We start from the raw sequence: 23622 nt of genomic DNA on the forward strand, positions 1-23622 counted from the left end.
TATATTACCTTCTTTCTCTGAAGAATGTGGGATTCAGGACTGATGGGGACCTGTGTGAAGACTACTTTTGTGTCACATCTCTGGAAAGGAGAATGGGCGAGAGATGCCTTGCCAGGTCACAAGAGATACAGAGCAGGACTCGGAGCCATATCTGGAGCCTTCCTACCATGCTCACTTGGTGCTGCCTGTTCTAAAGGGAGGTGACTCCCCAAGGCCACACGTTCCAAGCTCTGGAGCCACACAGTTGTCTGTAGCAGTGACAGTAGGCATTGGATCAAACTCAAGTCTCAATTTCTTCACATGTCAATGGAGCAAATACCCTCTCTGCAAGGCCACATGTACATACACAGCTGTTGGAATATTCCAGATTCCTCTCAGTGTGGCTTAGAAGACAGGGAGATGGTGGAAACAGAGCCGGCAGTGAACAGCCTTCCCTCCATCAGATACTTACAGAGCATGTAGAGAAGGGGAAACGTTCTTCTCTGCTTATTTTAGATTTTCTGGCCGAGGCCCTAAAAATTAGACTACCAAAAGATAAGCAGTAATTCTTCCCAGTGTGTGGGCACCTCCATAGGAAAAGGAAGATGTAAAGATGGCAGTCAAAGCTAAAAGCTCATGTTCTAAGTGACAAGCTATGAAGCTGGGACAAGTGGAGGGAGGGGCTTTGGCTAGCCCAAGAAGCAAAGATAGATAGATGACCTGCCCAGAGCTTGCATGTATATTAATTGCTTTTGTGTTGTACCAGAATACCTGACAGAGAAGCTTAGGAGAGGAAAGATTAATGTTGGCTTATAGTTTTAGTCCGTTGTGGCAGGGAAAGCTGCTCTCTGGTAGAGGGTATTTGTGGTAGACAGAGCTCTTCACAGCAGCCAGGCCAGGAAAGCAGAGAGCAGTATATGAAGCAGGGCCAGGTTGGGACCCAAGACATGGCTCTTATGATCCACCATCAACAGTAGGGCCCGATGGTTGATCTACAGCTGTGGTTCTCAACCTCTGGGTCACGACTCCCACAGGGGTCACGACTCCCACAGGGAGATATCAGATATCCTGCATCTCAGATGTTAACATTATGATTCATGACAGTAGCAAAAGTACAGTTAGGAAGTAGCAGCAAAACAGTTTTATGACTTGGGAGTCAGCACAACATGGGGAACTGTATACAAGGCTTGCAGCATTATGAAGGTTAAGAACCATTGATCAATTCAGTGGCTTTCAACACAGCACAGCCTGATACTTAAACATACACCTTTGGGGACATTTTCCAAATGATAGCACATGATTGTCTGTCAGCTCCTTATCCAAGGGGATGGGAATGTGTTTCTTACTGTGGCTGTGGAGACACCTCCCCTCCCCTGAGGAGGGGGGAGACTTCAGGCAGAGAATGCAGGTCAGTGTGCCTTTCCTGTACTTGATATTTTCAGTGCTTTTAGAGAATAGTCCTATCCCTCTGTGTCTACTAGGGGTGGCACTTCATGTGAACGTATGCCCCAGACTATGTGGCAGAATCAGGAGAGAAACACAGGTAGATCCTAGAGCCGACATACCAGTGGTTCTCAACCTGTGTGTCTTGACCCCCAACCCTCACCCCTTATCCCCAGGGTCGCATATCAGGTATCCTGCATGACAGATATTGACATTACAATTCATAACAGTAACAAAATAACTGTTAGGAAGTAGCAACAAGCTAATTTTATGGTTGGGGGTCAGCATAACATGAGGAAATGTATTAAAGGGTCACAAAAGGTTGAGACCCACGGCTCTATGCTATGTCACCCCTGGGTAAGTCTCTGATCCCTTTTGGCTGGCATTAGTGCATTTGCATAGGACGCTAACATGCACTAATGTTGATGTTCACTAGCATCCGAGGCCGTCCTTAGAGCCTGCCCGACTGGTATGCTCTCATTTCAAATGCGCGCGATTTGAAATCTTACAGCTTGAGTGAAGGGGAGAAGCTTTAGGCAAAGGTGTCCCCCACTTTTGTTCCCAAAGTGCCCAGGGCCTCTGGATGAGTCAGCCCCCACTCTGGTTTCAAGCTGTAAGTGAGACAGAGCTTAAATAGCTCAGAGGCTGAAAATAGCCCAGTCACATGAAACGTCAGTCATCTTTTTAGAAAAGATTTGCAAAACCTGAGGAAGTCAAGGTAAGCTGTTTGGTTGAAAACAACAGATGTTGAAGCCAGACCCGATGGCCCAGGCCTGCCATCCCAGAGTCGGGGAAACAGGTGTATCGCTGTGGGTTCAAGTCTAGCCTGGTCTACACAGTTTCAGGGCAGTCAGGACTTTATAGCTAGACTGTGTTAGAAAAACAAAACAAAAGAAGGAAGAGGAGGAGGAAGACGAGGAGAAGGAGGAGGAAAAAAGAAGAGGAAAAGAACAGATGTTGGTGCACAGTGGTTATTTCCGTTTCCACTTAAAATCTTAGAGAGCTTACTTTGTCCCCCATGTCCCAAATCAGACTCTCATTTCATTTTATTTGGGGGTACTCATGGCTGCAGTTGGATATGTGACAGAGGATGGCCTTATCTGGCATCACTGGGAGGGAAGTCCCTTGGTCCAGTAGAGGCTTGATGACCCAGGGTAGGGGAACACTAGGCCTCTGAGGCAGGAGTGGGTGGGTAGGAGAGCACCCTCATAGAGGCAGGGGAGGGAGGAGGAGATAGGGGGCTTGTGGAGGGGAAACTGGGAAGGGGGATAACATTTGAAATGTAAATAAATAAAATAAACTACTAATAAAAAGAAAGTGGGGGTTCTCCGGAGCAACAGGACCAGTAAGGTAAAAATAGATGTGTATGTTGTGTGTATGTATATGCACATGTTTGTGGGGGAGTTGTTATATATTATATATATAAGATTGATTATAGGAACAGGCTTTATGACTATGGAGTTGAGAAGTCCCACGCTCTGCCATCTGCAATCTAGAGATTCTAAAGCCAGTGATAATTCACGTCAGGTCACGTGGCTTGAGAATGATAGGAACCAGTGGTGGCCCTCTTCTATCCTCAGCAAGCAGATGGAGACCTAATGGGGAGTAGTAGGCTGTGCCAATTGTCAGAGGCCAATGGAGCTCAAGAACAGAGTTCGCCTTGCTGTTGCTTTTACTCCTTCTTCTGGGAATACCAGGCAAGAGCAGCTTAAGGAAGGAAAAGTATATTTGTGTCGGAGCTTGCATACATCTAACATGGTGGCAGGAACTTGAGGTTCCTGGTCACATTGCATCAACAGGTTAGAGACATTTCAGTTTCATGGATCTCTTAGGCACAGGGATGAAAACTTAAAAGGTAACTTTGGCTCTTACACCAAGCGCTTCTGTGTCTACTCCATGTGCACCGTGAAAGAGCAGAAATTTGTATCTATCCAGAGGGTGGCCCTGAGCATTCCAGGTCCTTCCAAACAGCACAGCTGTTAGTTCACTAGTCGCTTGAATCCTTCCCAGCTTTGGCATGCTCTGGCCTGATTGTCCTTTGGTTTTCTCTGTCACGGCTCATGGTGATACTCAAACCCAAAACCGTTGATCACCGTTCATGCACGAGGCTGTGACCTGACTCCCCAGTGCCACAGTAACAGCTAATAATCATTAACAGCAGCGTGAAGAATGGGTGCTCTCCGGGAGGCCAGCAGGGCTGTACTTCAGGTGAGATGTGATGAGGTTCTGATCGAGGTGTGTAGTGATGATGCACAGGGTTAGCCAGGCACGGGAGAACTTCGGAGAAAGACTAGGAGTGCTGGGACATGGTGGGAAGAGTGGTAAGTGGCTTTGAGGATGATGTGTCCCCAGTAACAATTACTTTTTCAAAAATATGCCTTGTGATTGATCTCTACCTCTATCTATCTATCTATCTATCTGTCTATCTGTCTGTCTGTCTGTCTGTCTATCTCCTTGCTACCCATTGAGATTTGCTCAGGATAGACCCCAATTCCTCAGCCTTATATGTGAGCATTGCCTAATCTGGCCTCAACCAGCTTTTCTTTGTGTCATTTCCTACACTTCTGATCCACCCTGGGTTCAGCCACTGTGCTTTGGTTTCAGTTCCCCAAACACTCTCAGAGCTCTGTTGTTTTTGCCGCCTGGAACCTTCCCTGCTTTCTCTGCAGAGAAACTGTTATTTATCCTTTGAAAACTAGGTCCGTAGGCTATTTCCTTAAAAGGCCAGTTTCTTCTCCTTCCCCTTCCGGGCTTTCTCATCCCCTGGTGAGGAATCACTCTCTTCCCCCCACAGCATTCCTGTGGCGGTTTCTACAGATCCTCTGCCCTCTCCCCTAACCCTGAGACTTCAACACACAGCCCTGGGACTGGCTGAATAAGGCAAGGGTGGGACAACTTGTGTGTGCATGTGGGTGCGGGTGTGGCAGAGACCAGGAGAGGATGCTGGTCCTCTTGGCGCTGGAGTTTCAGGCTGCTGAGAGCTGCCCTCTGTGGATGGTAGGAACCAGCAAGCACCCTTCACTGCTGAGCCACTTCTCCAGCCTTCCAAACTTCCAGCTGTGAGACAGGATAGAAAAAAAAAAAGGAATAATTAAAGGGGTCCTGGAAAGAGGAAGAAGCCCCTCATTTTGGAGTCATTTCCTGCTGGCCCAGAGTCTGAGAAATTTCAGCACAACAGATAAAATCAAAATAGCTTGCAGAGATAATCTCCCACTAAGGACCTTTCACGCAGGGGTGTTTGAAACAACTGGTGGCTTACTTAGAGCCAAAATGTCTTTAACCTTGATTTTAACTGCATTAGTATGACCAGAGTGGCCTCAGACTCAGACATCCAATTTCCTCTGCCTCCCAAGTGCAGGATTAAAGGCATGCACCACCACTGCCTGGCTTTAAACCTTTGCTTTATCTTTGAACCCTGTAAAACACATCCTTTGAGCAGTGTGACTAAGCCACAAAGTCTGGTGTTGAGGGCAATCAGGCTGCGACATCTGTACTGCTTCTCAGGGGTGATTTGCCTTATCTGTCTCTCTGGGTGTCTCCTTCCTCCCTGACCGGTCCACTTTCCTTGGGTTCTTCAAATAGCTGCATCCCTTGACTCAGAGAGGACAGACTAGCAGAGGGCTGTTCTTCATCAAGGATGTTCAAGTATCTGCCTGCCTGCTCGAAACCCAAGGGAAACCTTCTGAGAAGACCCATGCTGGAGTGGTCTCCCTCCCCCCCTCTCCAACTCTTCAGGCATAAAAGCTTAAGTGCACATCATCGCTTAAGTTCATGTTAACTCCACTTTGCAAACTTGTTACCTTTGCTTTACCCTGACTCATCCTGAAATTCTTTTCCGTGGATTCACCGCTTTCCCTGAGTGAAGGGCCTTTAGGCCCGCACAATACCTCTGTTGACCAGGGTCTATTACCACTGATGACGCTACTGGAAGATCTTTGGAGCTGAAAGTCCAAATACGAATTAGCAGGTTAGGAAGTTTTCATAGAGGGTGTGTATAAGTTAGTACAGTATCAAAGTCATCCATCCCGTTTTCCTGGAGATAGTGACCTAACTCTGACACTGGCCTGTAGTAGCCACGGTTGAAGAGATTTGAGGCCGACCACACCTTCCTGCTGCAGGGTCAGCGAGAATAGTCTCCCAAGGGCCAAGCAAAGATGGGGTAAGCACCACCTTGGCCTAAGACTGCTGCCTGTGAGGCTGAGGGCTGAGGGCTCACAGGATTTCTGTGCCATTTCTCAGCTTCCTACAGTGAACACATGTTACTGGGTAACAGAAGGGAGATGCTCTTGAAATTTCTTCTACCTGTTGGTGAGTGCAGGCCTGAGGAGCAGGGTGGGAAACCCCGCCTGGCCAGCCACTGGGTATCAGGTTATTTACAGGGCCCTGGTCACCCTTCCATCCTGCCTTAAGTCACCCGGTCTGCTTTTGAGTTTTTATCTAGCAAACAATTCTGAGTCCGTTTCTTTGAGCCGGACATCCTTTTAAGCACTTCTGCGGTATTAGCTCATTTAACCCTCGTACCACACCTGTGGGATTGTTACTGTTATTAGCCCCACTTTTCAGAAGGGGAGTGATGTAGGAATGTGACTTTCCTTGAATGGCTTGTTTATTCTGCTGGGGTCTCTCTGTCACTGCCATCCCAACCTCTGACCCAGAAGCCACGATTCCGAACATTGTCATTAGTGTTTTGAGACGGTTTCTCTGTGTAACCCCGACTGTCCTGGCATTCACTCTGTAACCAGACTGGCCTTGAACGCAAAGAAGTCCACCTGCCTCTGCCTGCAGAGTGACGGGATCAAAGGTGTGTGTCACCACTGCCCTCCTTTTGTCTTGTGATTTTTTTCTTCCTCTTGACACCATTATTGACACAAGACTGAGAAACCAAAGGGAAAGGAGACAAGCAGCGACAGGATGGCCCAAAGGCAAAGCCACTGTAGAACAGCTCCGATGCTCTTTTGGTCAGAAGGCAGGGCAGACTAGCAAGTCTGCCAAGCTTGGTCAGCGCTGACCTTTTTTTTTTTTTTTTTTTTTTGAGGTTGCCTCTAGCCGACTGTGGGGGTTGAAGGCTGTGAGTGGTTAGGAGAGTGGGTGGGAAGGAAGTACAGCCTGAACATTCAGCTGCTCTCTCAGGAAGAGAGGAGAAGGCTAGCCCACGGGCAGGTGCTTGATTTGGATGTCTATGAGCAGAAGCAACTACTAGGAAGAGACCGACTCCACAGCTTGCTTCTCTTTGTAGCCCTGGCTGTCTTGTAACTAGCTATGTACACAGACTGCCCTTGAATTTACACCATGCTTGAAGAACTTCCATGCTCTACATCCCCACCGTCCACGCTCTACATCCCCACCGTCCACGCTCTACATCCCCACTGTCCATGCTCTACATCCCCACCGTCCACGCTCTACGTCCCCACCGTCCAGGCTCTACGTCCCCACCGTCCACGCTCTACGTCCCCACCGTCCAGGCTCTACATCCCCACCGTCCAGGCTCTACATCCCCACCGTCCAGGCTCTACGTCCCCACCGTGCAGGCTCTGCATCCCCACCATCCACGCTCTACATCCCCACCATCCACGCTCTACATCCCCACCGTCCACGCTCTACGTCCCCACCGTCCATGTTAGGACTTGAGACTCCATAGTCCTTTCACCCCTTGCTTGCCACTGGGGCATCTCAGGGGCCAGAGGGCTTCGGCAGCACTAGAGGCCCTCAGGGACTGTCTTCAGCCTGTGTGAGCTGTGGTTTCATCACCCACCCAATGAGGAGAACAGGCCTACCTCATGGGATGCTGTCTCACAGAGCTGAAATACCAGCCGCCATCTTTCAGCTACTGTGTCCTTTCTATCTTGTCTAAGAAACAGGGTTAAAGGAAGAGACAGCCCGGCAGTGGTGGCGCACACCTTTAATCCCAACACTTGGGAGGCCGAGGCAGAGGCAGGCGGATTTCTGAGTTCAAGGCCAGCCTGGTCTACAGAGTGAGTTCCAGGACAGTCAGGGCTACACAGAGAAACCCTGTCTCAAAACAAAACAAAAGAAACAACTAAAAAGGAAGAGACAATGCTAAGATCCCAGAGTGCCGCTGAAATGCAGGAGGGAGATGCCCAAAGCCTGCACCTGGAGTGCCTGGGGATGTTTCTGTAAAGCACTGAGAGATTGTCCCCTGAGGGAATGGAAAGGGAGGGGAGAATGCGAGTGGTAGGCTGGTGGCCTATGGGGCAGACACACAGGACCAGAGGGCAGCAGTGAGGGCCCAGCCAAGTGTGGGGAGGGCAGGCCATCTGCAGCCCACCTGCAAGGGACCGGGAACAGAACTGAAGATGGAGTAGAGTATCTGGAGGTAGAGGGGAGGAAAGGAGAGAAGGAGAGAAGGAGGAAAGGGGGGAAGGAGGGAAGGAGGGGGAAGAAGGAAGGGTAAGAGGGAGGGGGTGAATGATGAACAACGGACTCTCTCTCACACACACACATACACACACACTAGTGGGGTAACAGGTGTAGGAGGAGCTGCTGCTGATCATGAGCAGAGGCAGATTTGAAGTGTCACCCCCCCTCCTGTTCCCTTGCCCTGAGACAAGGGTTTCACTATGTAGCCCTGACTGTCCTGGAACTTACTAAGTAGACCAGGCTGGCCTAGAACTCACAGAGGTCTATCTGCCTGCCTCTGCCTCCTGAGTACTAGGAGTGAAGGCATACTCTACTGTGCTTGCATTATGAAGTCTTATGTTTGAAGATGTCATGCACAGTATGGAGAGAAGACAGAGCTGTGGCTGGAGGAGAGGCTGCCGAGTGTTGGATACAACCATTTTCTTTTGGTCTTTCTATTTTTGTACCGTGTATTGATCCAGGGCCTAGCACAGGCCGGACAAGTGCTCTGCTACTGAGCTGCACTGCTGTCCTCATTGTCCTCCTCGCTGCTTCTTGCTTTTTTTTTTTTTTTTTTTTTTTTTTTTGGTTTTTCGAGACAGGGTTTCTCTGTATAGCCCTGGCTGTCCTGGAACTCACTCTGTAGACCAGGCTGGCCTCGAACTCAGAAATCCACCTGCCTCTGCCTCCCAAGTGCTGGGATTAAAGGCATACGCCACCACTGCCCGGCATGCTTCTTGCTTTTTGAACACAGGTCTCGCTTAGTTGCCCAGGTTAGCCTTCGACTTTCTGTCTAGCCCCAGCAGCCCTTGAACCTTTGATCCTTTTGCCTCAGCCTCCTGAGTAACTAGGATACAGGCCTATGCCATCGGGCTAGCTGAAAATGGACCTTTAATTTCAAATAATTTTTAGTGGTTGATTCCACCTACTCAACTGTGTCTTTCTCTTCTCTTCCTTCTATGCATTGTTATATAAAGATCCCCAAAGTAACCTTAGTCTTTGGAAGACATTTTGTGTAGAGTGCACCAGATGTGTTATTTAGCAAATGCATTTTATCTGAATAGAACTGTATTTGGTGTTAGTTTTTCACACATACACATTCCTGGACCTTTGCACATGCTTCTTTGGATTCTTCCCTGGAGTGAATTTTCAGGGACGTGGGTCCTGGTGGATTGCTGGCCGATTTGCAGTGAGCAGGGAGACTGGGAAGGCATCTCCATACAGGGGAACACAGAAGGAAGTACACTTGGGCTGGAGTGTGTGTCAGCGACCCAGTAACTGGAGCTCTGTGTGTTTGGTCATTTTTTTTTAAATGAACACTATTGTCAAGAAGTTGAACAAAGGTTTCTAGAGGGAAAGGTAGCAACAAAAGGGAGCTATGTCTCCGCTTCAAAGGTTTTTCTTGTTGAAGTAAGGACAGAGCAAGTTCACCACTAGAAATGAAAGGATCTAATGACTTCCATTATAGTCATCACAAGGCTAGTATTTTTGAACAATTTTAACAGTTAAGGGAAATGTGATTTATATAATTATTAAAGAAATTATACTGATCTATTGGCGTGGTGTGTGTGTGTGTGTGTGTGTGTGTGTGAACATAGCTTTGTTTCTCAATAACTGTCTACCCCTCCCCACTTCACTGTGGCCTGACTGATAGTTGTCACTCAGGCTGGCTACCAAATCCCAGAGATCTGCCTCCTGGCATTGGGCTGTTTTCACATGATTTCTGGGGCATCAAACTCATGTCCTAACACTCGTAAGGCAAGCACTTTACTGAATGGGCTATCTTCCTGTTATCTAGCCTGCTCTAAGTTGTAATCTTCAGAGTCAGTCATTTTATCATCAATTATAGTTGGCCATTAAATAGTTTTCTAATGTCCTGTGCTTGTAACACATCTCCTCTTTTTCTCTTCTCACAGAAAAAATACAGAAAGGGAGTCATTGATATTTCAAAAATCAAGTGTGTGGAAATAGTGAAGAACGATGATGGTATCATTCCCTGTCAAAATAAATATCCGTTCCAGGTGAGTTGGCAGCCAGTACCAGGCTTTGTCCTGTTCCCATGCAATGTCACAGTTTCCTGTCCTGGGTTTGGTGGCTAGTTTTTCTAGGCTCCTTTACCACCTTCATAATCCTTTCTTTTCTTCATCAACTGTATAAGTCTTTGGAGGCCATTTTGTTTTGCTGCTGCTGTAGTCTACCATTGGTCCTGACTCCCTACACCCCAGGTCTTCACTGTGGGTCACTTTAATTGGAGAACACAGAGGAGTGGGCGCTGTGAATGAACACAGTACACTGGAATTGTTTTCTGTGATTGTGAGAAGGTAGAAAGTAGCAAGAATGAATTATTTCAAACAGCAATGAGATGAAAGGGCTTCTTTTGATGAAAAGAGGCAATAGTGGTAGTTTATGTTGATAGAACAACACAGCAATCCTGTCATACAGATGGGGTAAGCATTCTATTGTTCTCGCTTATCACCAAGGAAAGTGAGGTTCATGGATTGTAAACGGCTCCTTCAGAGCCACGTTGCAAATATAAAACAGCCAGATGTGTACTGGTGAGCAAGGAACAAAAGCAAGTCCATTGAAAGGATCTGGCAGGAAAAGACCCTTCGGGTGAACTTTACATGAAGAGGTACAGACTGAGGCACTATGGGAAAACAGGAGAGTGTGGTTGAGTCTTGAAGCGTGAGAAGGATGTGCATTGTAGCGGTGCAATAGGGTCCTGAATGGAGAGAGAGACTTTTCAATTCTACACAGCAAAGAGGGTTTCTGACTCTTACAGGTTTTCATGGGACAGGCATGGTGTGAACTGGGGTTTGTAGAAAGAAGGAGACCGGTACCCTAGAATCAAACCAGATAATCAAACTGCCTAAGATACTAATTAGATGTTCATTATTCAGAGTAAGGGCAGTATTTCTAGAAATTCTTGTACAAATACAAAAATGCCCCCTGTTACTAAGGTAATAGAGCTAAATCTGCTCCATCAATAGAGATCCCGGCTGCTGTATAGCTTAAGCCAGGCAGCATCTGTAATGTGTTTAGACCAAATTGGGGAGTCAATAAGTTATTACACTAAACAGATTATTATTATAACAACACTGTAAATTATGGGATGGTCCAAGCACAAACTTTTCTTTCTAGATAGGTCTGCCAATTCATGATGACTTTCCAGGTGTACTAAAATTCATTATTCAATTGATCAGTAAAGAGCTGACTGCAGAGACAAGCCTGGGTGAAGTGTGGAAACCAGGTAGCAAATATAAAGCCATCTCTCCAAGTGTCCATCAGCACCGTGTCTCTGGTATCTCACATTCTGTCTTACAATACGGCATTTCTTAGAAGTAGGCTCATGTTTGATGCATATTTTTATCTTGGATAGTCCCACCAAATACCTGACAAACTGAGCCATGATCACTGTAACCAGTGAGATAGTGGTTTATTTTTTCACTGTGATGGGTTTTGTCCGGGTAGAGGAAGGTTTATAATAGAACGCATTATGTTTTAGTCAATCAGGTCTGCCTTGTGACTAACCATTGGAGATGATGTCTCTGAGCAGTGACAGGCTCCTAGGTTAATTTTTTAAGGCTTATTATTAATATAAAATTATAAAATAAGACTAATCATTCACTAGGAGCCACTTTGAAGGAGGTCTAATGTGTGAAAGCCTGGACTTAGGACTTAAAATCCTTGCTGTTTGCATTACCTACAAAATGGAAATCGACAGTGAGGTGGGACAGGGTTAGGAGACGCTATTCTCAGTACCTGCTGTGTGAATGGGGCCTGCTGAAGGATTGTAGGGTACAGTGAGAATTCTATAATTTTGGTTTCTTAAAAAAACATGAATATTATAAGAATGTTTTCATTTTAATCCCAGGTGTGGGGATGTGGAGCTGCTTTGAGGCAGCTGATTTGCCTTGTTCTTTAGCAGAGGCATGGTTTTGCCAGCTGCAGATAGTTTCTGTGACTGCGTGATGTCTGGAATTCTGGGAATTTTTCAGAGGGTCTATAAAGGCCAGAGCCCTGATGGGTGAGGTTGTTGGTTGGTCAGGGGATTGTTTGCTGTTTGTTAGTAATTGTGCTCAAAGAAGAAGGAAGAACGAAATTAGACTAAGAGGTCTCCCTTTCTTTTTCTCTCTGCTATCTCCTTCTTTCTCTCCCATATAGTGATAGGGGGTGAAACAGGGTGTTGGGTTAATGGGTGGGAAAAAGAAGAACCCACAAAGCAGCCAAGGCCAGCTACAGTAGGGTCCTGGCTTGGCCCTGATGCTGTGGTTGAGTTAATAGCCTGGAACTGAAAGACTCAGCTCGTTAAAGCCAGCGCTTGCATCTACTGATGGCGCAAAGGGAAGCACAGGAGCAGTACTAAAACTCATCCAAACGATTCTTTAGGAAAATACTAGATTGGAATAATCCCTATGGCACCAAGTTTAGAACTTTTAGTCAGTTAAATTGAAATAAATGCCAAGATCGGTGAAGCATCCTGATGTCTGTCTGTAGCCAGTTTTCTCTCTAAGCAGTCAGTAAATTCCTTGAGGACCTGAGTTAAATCTCAGTACCCACATAAAAAGAACCAGGTATGGTGGTGTAATTCCAGCACGGGGAGGTGGAGGCAGGCAGATTCCCGGGGGACCCACCAGCCATCCAGCCTAATCTACTTGGTAAGTTCTAGGCCAGGGAGAGACTCTGTCTCAATAAGTTAGGTAGATGGTACTTGAGAGCCAATACCCAAGGATGCCCTCTTGCACGCAATACACCTTCCACAATCCTTTGTAAAACATACATCCACCCTGATGAAATTAAGAAGAATTAGATGTGCTTTTGTAATTAAGGAATCTAGTTTCTTTGGAAACTAGATTTCTGAAGTACTGGATTGGTTTTCAGCCATCCAAGAATAAATTATCAATGTCTGCAGTACCGGGGATGCTGATGTGTGGAAGTGCTGTGTCTAAGTATTATCACTGCTTTCATCTTCTGTTTTGTTCTAGGTTGTTCATGATGCTAACACACTTTATATTTTTGCACCTAGTCCACAAAGCAGGGACCGATGGGTGAAGAAGTTAAAAGAAGGTAAAAACTGGTCTATTTTATGTAATTTTAGGTTACCATACACACACACACACACACACACACACACACACACACACACAAGAAATCCCAGAAGTGTTGCTAACATAACTCTTGCATTTATAATAAATTGTAATGAGTATCTTTCCAAGGACAGTCAGTCCTCGTAAGTGATAACATACTAAAGACAGCTTCCCTTTTTAAAGTCTTCTTTCTTTCTAGTTAAAAGTTTTTTCCTAATAAAAGCATCCTTCTATTTATTGCACAGTGTGGCTGGAGGTGACAAAGCATGGACTTATATGACAGCCGGATTTGTATTTCCTAAGAAACTTGGTGTGGATAGAGTCACATATTCATGAGGGAATGCTTAAAAGGACAGTTTGTCTTGCACAATACTCCTAACTTTCATGAAACACCATGGTAGAGGGCATTAATCCACCACGGAGTAGCAGTGATTCATTTCTCTTCACATAGGTGTTTAAAAAAAATGGAGGAAGGAAGGGGGGACAAAAAAAGGGGGGGTCAGAGAAAGAACCATGTAGCCATTCTGAATATTGAATGTGTGATATCACAGTGGCATTCATCATAACAAGCATGTTGGTCAAGGAAGAAGTGAGGATCGACAATTACTCACCAACAGTTTTAGTTTGTTTTATTTCAGTAACCATTCATGTGTCTGTGAATTGCAGAAATAAAGAACAACAATAATATCATGATTAAATACCATCCTAAGTTTTGGGCAGACGGAAGTTACCAGTGTTGTAGACAAACAGAAAAACTCGCCCCTGGATGTGAAAAGTACAATCTTTTTGAGAGTAGTAAGTATTCATCTGACTCTACAGCTGTGATGTCCGTGGCATGAGCGGACTGTTGGTGTTGGGAGAAGTGATGGGATTTTGACGTTGATGGAGTGGAGCACACTACCCAGGAAAGTACAAATGCAGGGCAGATACAGCCTCTGAGAGCGATGGTGTTTATGTAGCAGTGGGACCCTGCAGAGGTGAGGTCTCTTTGGGGAGCTTTAATTACAACAGTGAGGTCTGTTAAAGTGAATCAGTTAAAAGTGTGGACCATAGGTGGTGGGGCATGCCTGTAATCCCAGGCTCAGATGCACCCAGAACCCCTATAAATCCTTACTGTGAGAGGCTCTTAGTCATGAGTGAAAACCACAGAGACCAAAAGCTATTAGTACCGAGGAGGATGGGATGCCCTGTGCTGTCACTCTGCATTGTGACTACCATGTATGAGTTACATCAGTGCAACTTCTGGGGAGAGGCATAGTGGGCTTTTGCCAGGGTTGTGGGCAAGAACAGCTGATTCTGAGTTCCTCCGCTCTGACTCTTCCTGGGTAGTCATCCTGACATTAACCTAGCACATAAACAAGAGAGACCCAGGCTTCCAGGCTGTTGTTGTTGCTTTACCTAGGTAAGGTCCAGCCTGACTTGCTGTGGTAATGGCTGAGAGGTTAGAGTTAGTTAATGTTACAGAGGCAAGCAGCTGGCCCAGACCTGGCAGGCACCATACTGCGGTGACCCTGCTGGTGGCCCTGCTGGTGGCTGTAGAGGTTGTTTCAACTCTGCTACTCTTTCTTCTCTGGTCACAGAGTGATAAGAGGACTGAGGATGCCCACAGAAGGTTTTTATAGGGACAGGGTCTAAATTGGCCCATCCTTTTGATAGAACTTCATCCATGTTCATTAACTGAGTGACCATGTGTCACACCAAACTCAAGAACTGTCGAGGGGCCAGAGCTGATGCGTTTCTCAGTGTTGTCATTACAACGATACCACCTTATCTTCAGAGGATCTGCCCCGCCCCAGTGCATAGGTCATACTGAACACTATATATACCCTTCCCAATACATATATACATACATACCAGCCATAAAGTAATATATGATTTGGGCCCAGTAAGAGATTAACTCCAATGTCAACAAAATAGAACAACTCCAATCTCATGCCGTAATAAAAGTTATTCAACACACTTTCTTATTGTGTTATCTTAGTAATAACAGCGGTCTTTTTTTTTTTTTTTTCCTTTCCTTATTGAGACCTTTCAGCTTTTCAGATCAAGGGTTTATTTTTCGTTTTGGCTTCTCTTTGGTGTATCTGAGTGCCAGCATTGCTGTGCTTTCATTCAGAGTCATCAGTTAAAAATGATTGATGTGCTGTGGTACAACCACAGTTGCTATGGGAGCCCAGATGGTAACATGGCTAATGGAGCAGATAGTGGATGCAGTGTGGAGGCGCTGGACCAAGGGACGATTCGTGGCCTGGGAGGGTGTGAGCAGACAACTAGAGATTGTCATCACATTTCTCAGGAGAGCGTGCAGACAAAATCTCTCCTGTTGCTCCATTCTGTGTCTTCATACCATGGCTTTCACGCTGGGGCAACCCAGTCTGTGGGAGCTGAAGCCACAGATAAGGCAGTGCCACCATAGACAGCGTATCTGTCTCTTCGTCTGTCTTTCCATGGTGCTAAACGTTGAGCCAGAGCCTCATATTGATAAGCACTCCCTTTGTCGGACCCCAACTCCAGTTCATCTTTTGAGTCATCAAGAACAAGTAAGAGGCCAGATGATCCTGTGGAGGCAATCCTGAGATCCTGACGTTAGTGTAGGTCAGAAGTTGGGCACAGCCGCTCCCTGCTGGACTGCTCAGTCTCTGACACTAGTATCCTCTGTCAGTTCTTGTGGGACACCATCATGATCTAGTTATTGGCATTTACAGGTATAAGAAAGACCCTGCCTCCTGCACCAGAAATAAAGAAGGTGAGTGGTCTCTGTGTTATGTCTTTGTGGCATGTAGTTTTTAAAAAAAATATTTATTTATTTATTTATTTATTTATTTATTTATTTATATGTATATGAGTAGTCACTGTCTTCAGACACACCAGAAGAGGACATTAGATCTAATAATAGATGGTTGTGAGCCACCATGTGGTTTCTGGGAATTGAACTCATGACCTTTGGAAGAGCAGCCAAGCCAGTCCGTTTAACCACTGAACCATTTGCCAGCCATCTTGCCAGCCCCACCCCCCCCTTTTTTTTTTGAGACAGGGTTTCTCTGTGTAGCCCTGGCTATCCTGGAACTCACTCTGTAGAACAGGCTGGCCTTGAACTCAGAAATCCACCTGCCTCTGCCTCCCTCCCAAGTGCTGGGATTAAAGGCTTGTACCACCACTGCCTGGCGCATGTAGTTTTAAAAACATGCTCCCACCCTAGCCTGGGAGCTTGGCTGTAGCTCCCCCACTGGGAGCTATCCCACTCCCTGCTCTCTTTTCTTCTATCCTGTGTAGCTCCAGGATCTGCTGGGATCTGAGCTGCCAGCACTGACCTGGCTTCTTTTTCCTATCTGCCTTTGCTCCTGGAGGGGTAACATTTCTAGCTCACTCCTGAGACCCTAGAATCCGAGGATACAGGACACACAGACAGCTTTATTATTTTAGAAGTTGCTGGCTAGGCACAATCGCTTTGGGATCCTGACGCAAAGGCATGTCCTTATCAATTATTATCTCTGTTTCTCCCCCTGCCCTAAACTTAGTGGCTTGTGTCAGCTAGCCTCTGCCAATCTCCTTGGCCCCTGCCCATAGCAGAGACTGAAGGCCCCAGCTACCTGGAGACCTTACATGACTGCTGCTTTTTTCTCATTCCAAAGCATGACAGAAAAAGCCTACTCTCCCTGTCTCCTTTTCCTTTTGGGACCTGGGAAGTCCCACCTGTACCTTCCATTCAGCAGTTGTCTCCCAGCCTTCTTTATTGACAAGTCAAGAACCAACTGGGGAACAAGACCTTAGTAACAGAACCTCCCCTGACACATCTTTAAGTTGTGTTTGAGATGGGTCTGTGCATTACTGACTATGTTATGTCTAGCCACGCAGTACTGCTTTCTTCCAGGACCGCCTGAGGAGCAGGAGCAGGCGTGCTGGAACTCATTCAGTTTTGGTGGGTTTTTGTTGTTGTTGTTGTTGTTTTCATTTTTGTTGTTGTTTTTTGGTATTTTTTGAGACAGGGTTTCTCTGTATAGCCCTGTCTGTCCTGGAACTCACACTATAGACCAGGCTGTCCTCAAACTCAGAAATCCACCTGCCTCTGCCTTCCAAGTGCTGGGATTAAAGGCGTGTGCCACCACTTCCGGGCCTGAATAGTACTTAGTATCAACACTATCAACTTAGTTCTTTAGCTTTTGTTGTTGGGGTCAATTTTATCATTGTCACCTGCTGGCATTTGGCTGTAGATTGGCTTCAGGAGTCATTTGGGAGGTGTGGCATTTTAAAGGCATATGTCTGTCTTAAGAACACAGCACAATAATGGAGTGGCTTTAGAAATTTAAGGATATGCATGTGGAGTGGGATATGGCAGAATAACATGTAATTTGAACCCAGTTAGGACCTTAGCCGATAAGAACTGTGGGTAACTATGGTGGCTTGCTTCATCTGTGAACTTATTTCAAAGTAGCGTCATGAAGCATAAATAAGAAAATATGTATGATCCTAAGCATGTGATTTACACACGGAAGGGACAAGGGTATGCACATTGCTCTGAGTGGGAGATCTATTGACAGAGTCTGTGCTGCACCGGTCTCCCACCACTTGAGGTCCTTCAGTCTGCCTAGTACCTAGTACTTACTCATGAGTTCTCATTGCTTCTCTCTCTGGAAAATGATTCCTGACCTGAGAACAAACAAGCAATTGTCAAGCAAAACCCTTGTAATACTCAGGGCAGGCTTTGCTCCCTCCTTGAATCTTGAACTCTTTTAAAGAGTCCAACAGTGCCAACACTGTCATGGAGGGCTGGCTTCATTAGGTGGGTTACACTAGACCTGAAGCCTTCGCTAGGATAACTCATGACTCCTGTAGTAGTGTTTTACTGCTGTGCCTTCAAATAGAAGCTGAGCTTGACAATGCTGTTCTCTCTGTACAGAGAAGGCCTCCTCCACCAATTCCCCCAGAAGAAGAAAATACCGAAGAAATCGTTGTAGCCATGTATGATTTCCAAGCGACAGAAGCACACGACCTCAGGTTAGAGAGAGGCCAAGAGTACATCATCCTGGAGAAGAATGACATGCATTGGTGGAGAGCAAGAGACAAGTATGGGTGAGTGCTTCATCTGTGCGTGACTCTCAGTGGGCATGAGTTACGTGCCCGGGGAAGTGTGAACGCTCTAACTGCTTAAAACAGAGTAGTCCAGTCAGTCACAAGGGCAAGTAAACTGAATTTGCAGCATCATGAGGTGCATTTTAAAATGTATTTAAAAGTTTAGTTTATTTTTTATTACTGGTGCATGCGTGCATGTGTGTGCACGCACGCACGCATGCACTCGCATGTGCCTGCCTGCCTGCCAAGGTGTACTGAGGATTACTTGTGGAGCTGGTTCTCTTTGTCAACCTTTACTTGGGTTTCAGGGATCAAATTGATCAATCACCTCCTTGCAATAGTTTGAATATATTATACTCAGTTCTCATTCACTAAAACTGTTCTGTCTTCCCTCTCTCTACCTCCCTTCCCTTCCTTCTCTCCCTCCTTTTCATCTTCCCTTCCTTCTTTCCTTCCTTCCTTCCTCCCTCCCTCCCCTCTCTCCCTCCTCTCCCTCCCATCTTTGTATGTCAGACTTGGACCACAAGGTGCTCTACATTTAGCTACATTTTTTTCTAAGAAATAATTAATTGTAACTTTCTTCTAATTTCTCTCTCTCTGTATATTCACAGTATAAGGGAACAACTTGTTATTTGAATTTTTCATTCTCTCTGTCAATGTGTATATAGGTATACATGTATGTAAAATACATGTATGCGTATGTACAGCAAACGTTACTTGTACAGATAATTTAAGGCTTGAGGGAAGTGACCCTTGGTATGTGCCTCTACACCTGACTTGGCTGTCTCTTGTGGGTTTTTCGTTTGCTTGCTAGTCTTTTTTGTTTTGTTTTACAATATCCCTGTCCACATTTCATTTTCGATCTGCTGGTGAGACCAGTTTATTTACCTTATAAAATGAACCATCATCTATATCAAGTGGACGGTTTGGCATACCTCTGAGTCATCTCATTTTTTTTTTTTTTTTTTTTTTGGTAATCTGGTTGCAATGTGAAATGTTTGGTAATGCGGTTGGAGTTAGAAGCTTGGTCACCTTAAAGAGGATCTCTAGCTGTGCTGTTGTCAGTGGTCCTGACACTGGCCTTACAGACACACTGTAAAGTTCTCATACCGTTTTCCCTCTCGATGCTAGCATCCACTAATGATTGCTATTTAGAGCCACTCGTTGATTAGGCATTACCAAACAGTGCCTTCTCTGACTCTGCCAGCACCCCAGCATTTCCTTCTGCCTTACAGATGAGTGTATTAGTCCCTGCACGAAAGGCAGATAAAGCTGATCTCTTAACTCTCACTGTTTTTTTTTTTTTCATAAGGAGTCGATGACTGGAACTCCTTTGATGATTACAGGGGCACCCAGTTGTTTTCCTTACTGTCGTGGATTCTCTTGTGGAGGTTTGATCCAAATAGTCATCATTCTTTTTTTTTTTTTTAAAGATTTATTTATTTATTATATGAGTACACTGTAGCTGTCTTCAGACACCAGAGGAGGGCTTCAGATCTCATTATAGATGGTTGTGAGCCACCATGTGGTTGCTGGGATTTGAACTCAGGACCTTTGGAAGAGCAGTTAGTGCTCTTACCCGCTGAGCCATCTTACCAGCCTCCAATAGTTGTCATTCTGTTGGCATAGGTCAGTGGTAGCTGTTAGTTGAGAATCCTATTAATTTTTCTTTCCTTTCTGGCTCAGTAAAATAATTCAAGTTCACCTTCTATTTTTCCTCCCCAGACTTGTAGTTTGATATTTCATAGAAATTCTGCCTCTTTTCAGTCAGAAACAGTGTTTTATAGATAACAGGGGGAATTCTGGGATTCTATTTATTGGTGTATTGTTATTGCTTCTAGGCTTCTGTCGGTGCAGAAAAAATGTGTGCACGTGTGTGATGCGAGCTGTTACTAAAAGGTTCCAGATAAAGCACTGTAAAGTTTCTACTTTTAAAAAAATGCATGCATGAGTATTATGGCTTCTTCTAAACAATGCTATGTACATGGGGCAAAATGGAGGTTCCTTTGTAACACACAGGCCTTCTCAATTCCTACCAATCATTTTCCTTTCTAACAAGTTTCTCATGATACCAATTCAGAGGGCATGTTCTCCCGTTGGATGCTGTCCTGCAGTTCTTGCTGGGGTATTAGAGCAGCTGGTGACTCCATTTAATACTTATACTTTTGTGATGTAGTAGTTTCTTTAAGACAGCCCTAGAGCCGGGCTGTGGTGGCACACGCCTGTAATCCCAGCACTCTGGGAGGCAGAGGCAGGCAGATTTCTGAGTTCGAGGCCAACCTGGTCTACAGAGTGAGTTCCAGGACAGCCAGGGCTATACAGAGAAACCCTGTCTCAAAAAAACAAAATCCAAAAAAAAAAAAAAAAAAAAAAAAAAAAAGACAGCCCTAGAAATAACCATTTCTTGACCAGCATCATGGAATATTGACAAGTTTGGACCCTGATGCTGGCTGACTTTGGGGGACAGGGGACACGAGAGAACATCTTAGTCTAGTTTTTGGTTTCCTCATGAGAAATTGGGTATTATAATGTTGTATATGCATAATCTCTGTGAGAATCAAATGTAGACATTCATTGTCAAGTGTGAGACAATACAGATATATTGAATTATTGGGATAGGTTGGCTTTTGTATAAACTTTAGGGAATGTGCTTTAGAAAACCAGTTGCCAGTTCTCTGGGCTGGAGAGATGGCTCAGTGGTTAAGAACACTGACTGATCTTCCAAAGGTCCTGAGTTAAAATCCCAGCAACCACATGGTGGCTCACAGCTATCTGTAATAAGATCTGATGTCCTCTTCTGGTATGTCTGAAGACAGCTACAGTGCACTCACATATGATAATAAATAAATCTTTTTTTTTTTTTTAAAGAAAACCAGTTGCCTTTCCTTAAACAAAAAGTAAAGTCATTTCTATTTGTTTGCTTATCTGCTTCTAGGAGTGAAGGATATATCCCAAGTAATTATGTCACAGGAAAGAAATCCAACAACTTAGATCAATATGAGTAAGTAATCATTTTCCTTATAAGTGTGGAGAACCAGAAACTGTGGTTTTCCTAATTATGAAAGACATTTTTAGGATGAAGGGATAACTTCAATGTCTTTAGAAGGTGCCAACATATCCTTAATTCTGGTGTCTGACCTAGTAAAAACCTGAGACATTTTCTTTGAATATCTTGTGTGTGAATACCATTACTTCAGCAGGCACAGTTGAACTGGATTTGAACAATCACAGCTCAGCTGAGATTGAAGTAAATATCATTGTTCATTCATTCAAGGAAAGGGAACAACATTTCCCAGAGGAAATGTTTCATTGTTTCTTTTTTTTCAAATAGAAATAACACCGTGTAATTATAGTTTTTTAAAACTTTGAAAACAGGAAAAAATATTATTAAGAAAATATTATGAATAAGCATTGACCTTTGTCATCAGTGGTATTTTTCTTTTTCCACTGAGCAATGAGTGTGCTTTGAGTTTATTTTTCTTCCTGCCATTAAATAGTCTTTAAAAAATATTTTCATATCTGCATTATAGCTCATTCAGTCATAAATTTATAAAATATTTGTTGAGTTCTTGGCATTGATCTAGTTTTGGGTGAGGTCCAATGCCTACAACCAGTATATGGACACATAATAATACAATTGCTTTCTTTTTAGTGAGGTATTAGATTGTTTTAGGTGATTTTGCTATAATAGAATAATTGGGATAACCTCTTCTGCTGTCTTAAACCATCTCTCTGAAATCCTTTGCTGAGGCTCCTGCTGCCTGCTGCCCATCTCCTTTATAGAAACACTTTACTTTCCATGCCCACAGGCAGTGCATAGTCAGATTCTAAAGCACAGACCATGGGTATCAATGCTCTTGTGGTCCTCTTGAGGCAGGAATATGACCTTCACTTCCTGAAAGCACCAAGTGGTTCTCTGCCCATCTCACCCTGATGACCTGGGCATCTCAAAATCTAGAGGGCCACCAGGGTCTAACAGCCCCAGCATCAGTGGTGTGGTCTCTTAATGTGACGTTAGACGTAGACATGTACATGGTGCACAATTATGTACTATTCAGTGCATTTTTTTTTTTTACCAAAACAGACTGTGTGCTTGACAATCTTTCTATAGGATTGTGATGGAGCAGAAGAACTCTTACTGCCCAATATCTTTGTGTCTTCTGTAGATATGCAAATGCTTACCCTGTGCTATAGTGGTCTATACTGTTTGTGTAGTGGCATACTGCATAGGTTTGTAACATAGCACTTAAGAGCTGTTGCCTACTTCATGTAGTCTGGGGTGGGGGAGACATTGTCAATTATATGTGTTACTAGGGGCATAGTGGACTATATGGGCTAGGTCTTTTCAGTGCACTCTATGAGAATTGCTTAATGACAGTTGCCAAACTATTTCTCTGAAGTTTCCTTATCTTAATAGATAATTATATAAAATATGGTGATTTGGCTCTTAAATATATCTTTGGAAAATATAACAAAATCCTTAGAAACAGGGAATATGCCCAAAGGCTTCAACTTCAGCTGATCTGAAATGACAGGACCGCATACCTACTGAACTCACAACAGACCAAAATCTAACTTGGCGAACCAAGTTGAGTCTTATTGGGATCACTTACAGAGATATGGGGGAGGGATCACTTATAGGCACTGATGTGACTCCAAGATAGATATATCACCAAAGCCCACCCCAGCATAGGAACCTAGAGCACACTGCCCACCCAGCCTGCAGGCAGTTCAACAAATTGAAGAGTGTTCTTCCCAAGTGACTCCTGTGATCCAAACCTCTTTCAGACAGTTCGGCTAGTTTCAGCTTCTTCTTGGTGACTGGAGAGTCTTTTCTTGTCTTGTCTGAGTGACTCAGCAATCTTTACTATTTATTCTTGGGGAGGGAGTGGATCAGCAAATCTGGTAAGTTTCAGGAACTTCCTGAAGCTATTTCGACTTCTTTACCTTCTGTGTTATGGAGATGTTCTGTGTTATGTTCAGGATGGATTATTTCAATCTCAGAGAAAGTGCTACACAGCTACACAACAGGATCTTTTATGAATAGGCTGGGATAATAGTGGGAAATACAAATGACCAAAGAGGCCCTGGTGACTTTAGGACTTTTACAGTTTTTAGGAATTTGACAGTGATGGAGGATTTATTGCTAACTCAAAACATCTAGCAAAACAAACTTAAAATTGAAGGCCAGAAAATGATCTTAGTCATACTCTCTGGGCTCTGTTTGCTTATAGTCACATGGAGAGATGCTACTGGGGAAGCTGAAGGGTAGGCTGTCTCTGGGGATAAGGACGGGATGGCAGTACACACAGAGTCTTTTCAAAAGCTTCACTGTGGAGGCTAGGGTGACCACAGGATCTAGGTGTGCGGGACATCAGAAAGTCTGGGAGACCCGAGTGGCCTGTTCTTCAGGATTGCTCCTTCTTTCTTGACCCTTGAGCTTTACATGAGATTCAGTGAGCTGGTACCACAGTGACCTGATGACCAGCCACACTGGTAGATGGGGACTGGAATGAGATAGCGTTTGAATTCAAGACTGTATGTCAAGTGGCATTTCCTGCATGGGTTAGACCTTGGGGCAGAATTCATTCTTGCTATGAATGTCGCCCTAAAACATGGGAACTGATTCGTCTGTTAAATGGTAAGGATTGATGGGATATACCACCTCTATGCCCAGACACACAGA

General features: G+C 44.7%; 1 protein-coding gene across 3 annotated transcripts in view; it reads left to right on the forward strand.

Moving 5' to 3' along the window:
* The window catches only part of Tec (tec protein tyrosine kinase), a 102079-nt gene that overhangs the window by 61375 nt on the left and 17082 nt on the right, over positions 1-23622 (forward strand). For 2 of the 3 annotated variants that reach the window (XM_052198521.1, XM_052198522.1), the window contains exons 4-9: positions 9696-9800; positions 12765-12846; positions 13533-13661; positions 15572-15612; positions 17764-17936; positions 20872-20937. In XM_052198521.1, the coding sequence (XP_052054481.1) occupies positions 9696-9800; positions 12765-12846; positions 13533-13661; positions 15572-15612; positions 17764-17936; positions 20872-20937 (596 nt within the window). The remainder of the gene's footprint in view (positions 1-9695; positions 9801-12764; positions 12847-13532; positions 13662-15571; positions 15613-17763; positions 17937-20871; positions 20938-23622) is intronic. The other variant, XM_052198523.1, reaches the window with a different exon arrangement.

The sequence above is a fragment of the Apodemus sylvaticus genome, chromosome 11 (genome assembly GCF_947179515.1).
Source record: "Apodemus sylvaticus chromosome 11, mApoSyl1.1, whole genome shotgun sequence".
Lineage (NCBI taxonomy): Eukaryota > Metazoa > Chordata > Mammalia > Rodentia > Muridae > Apodemus > Apodemus sylvaticus.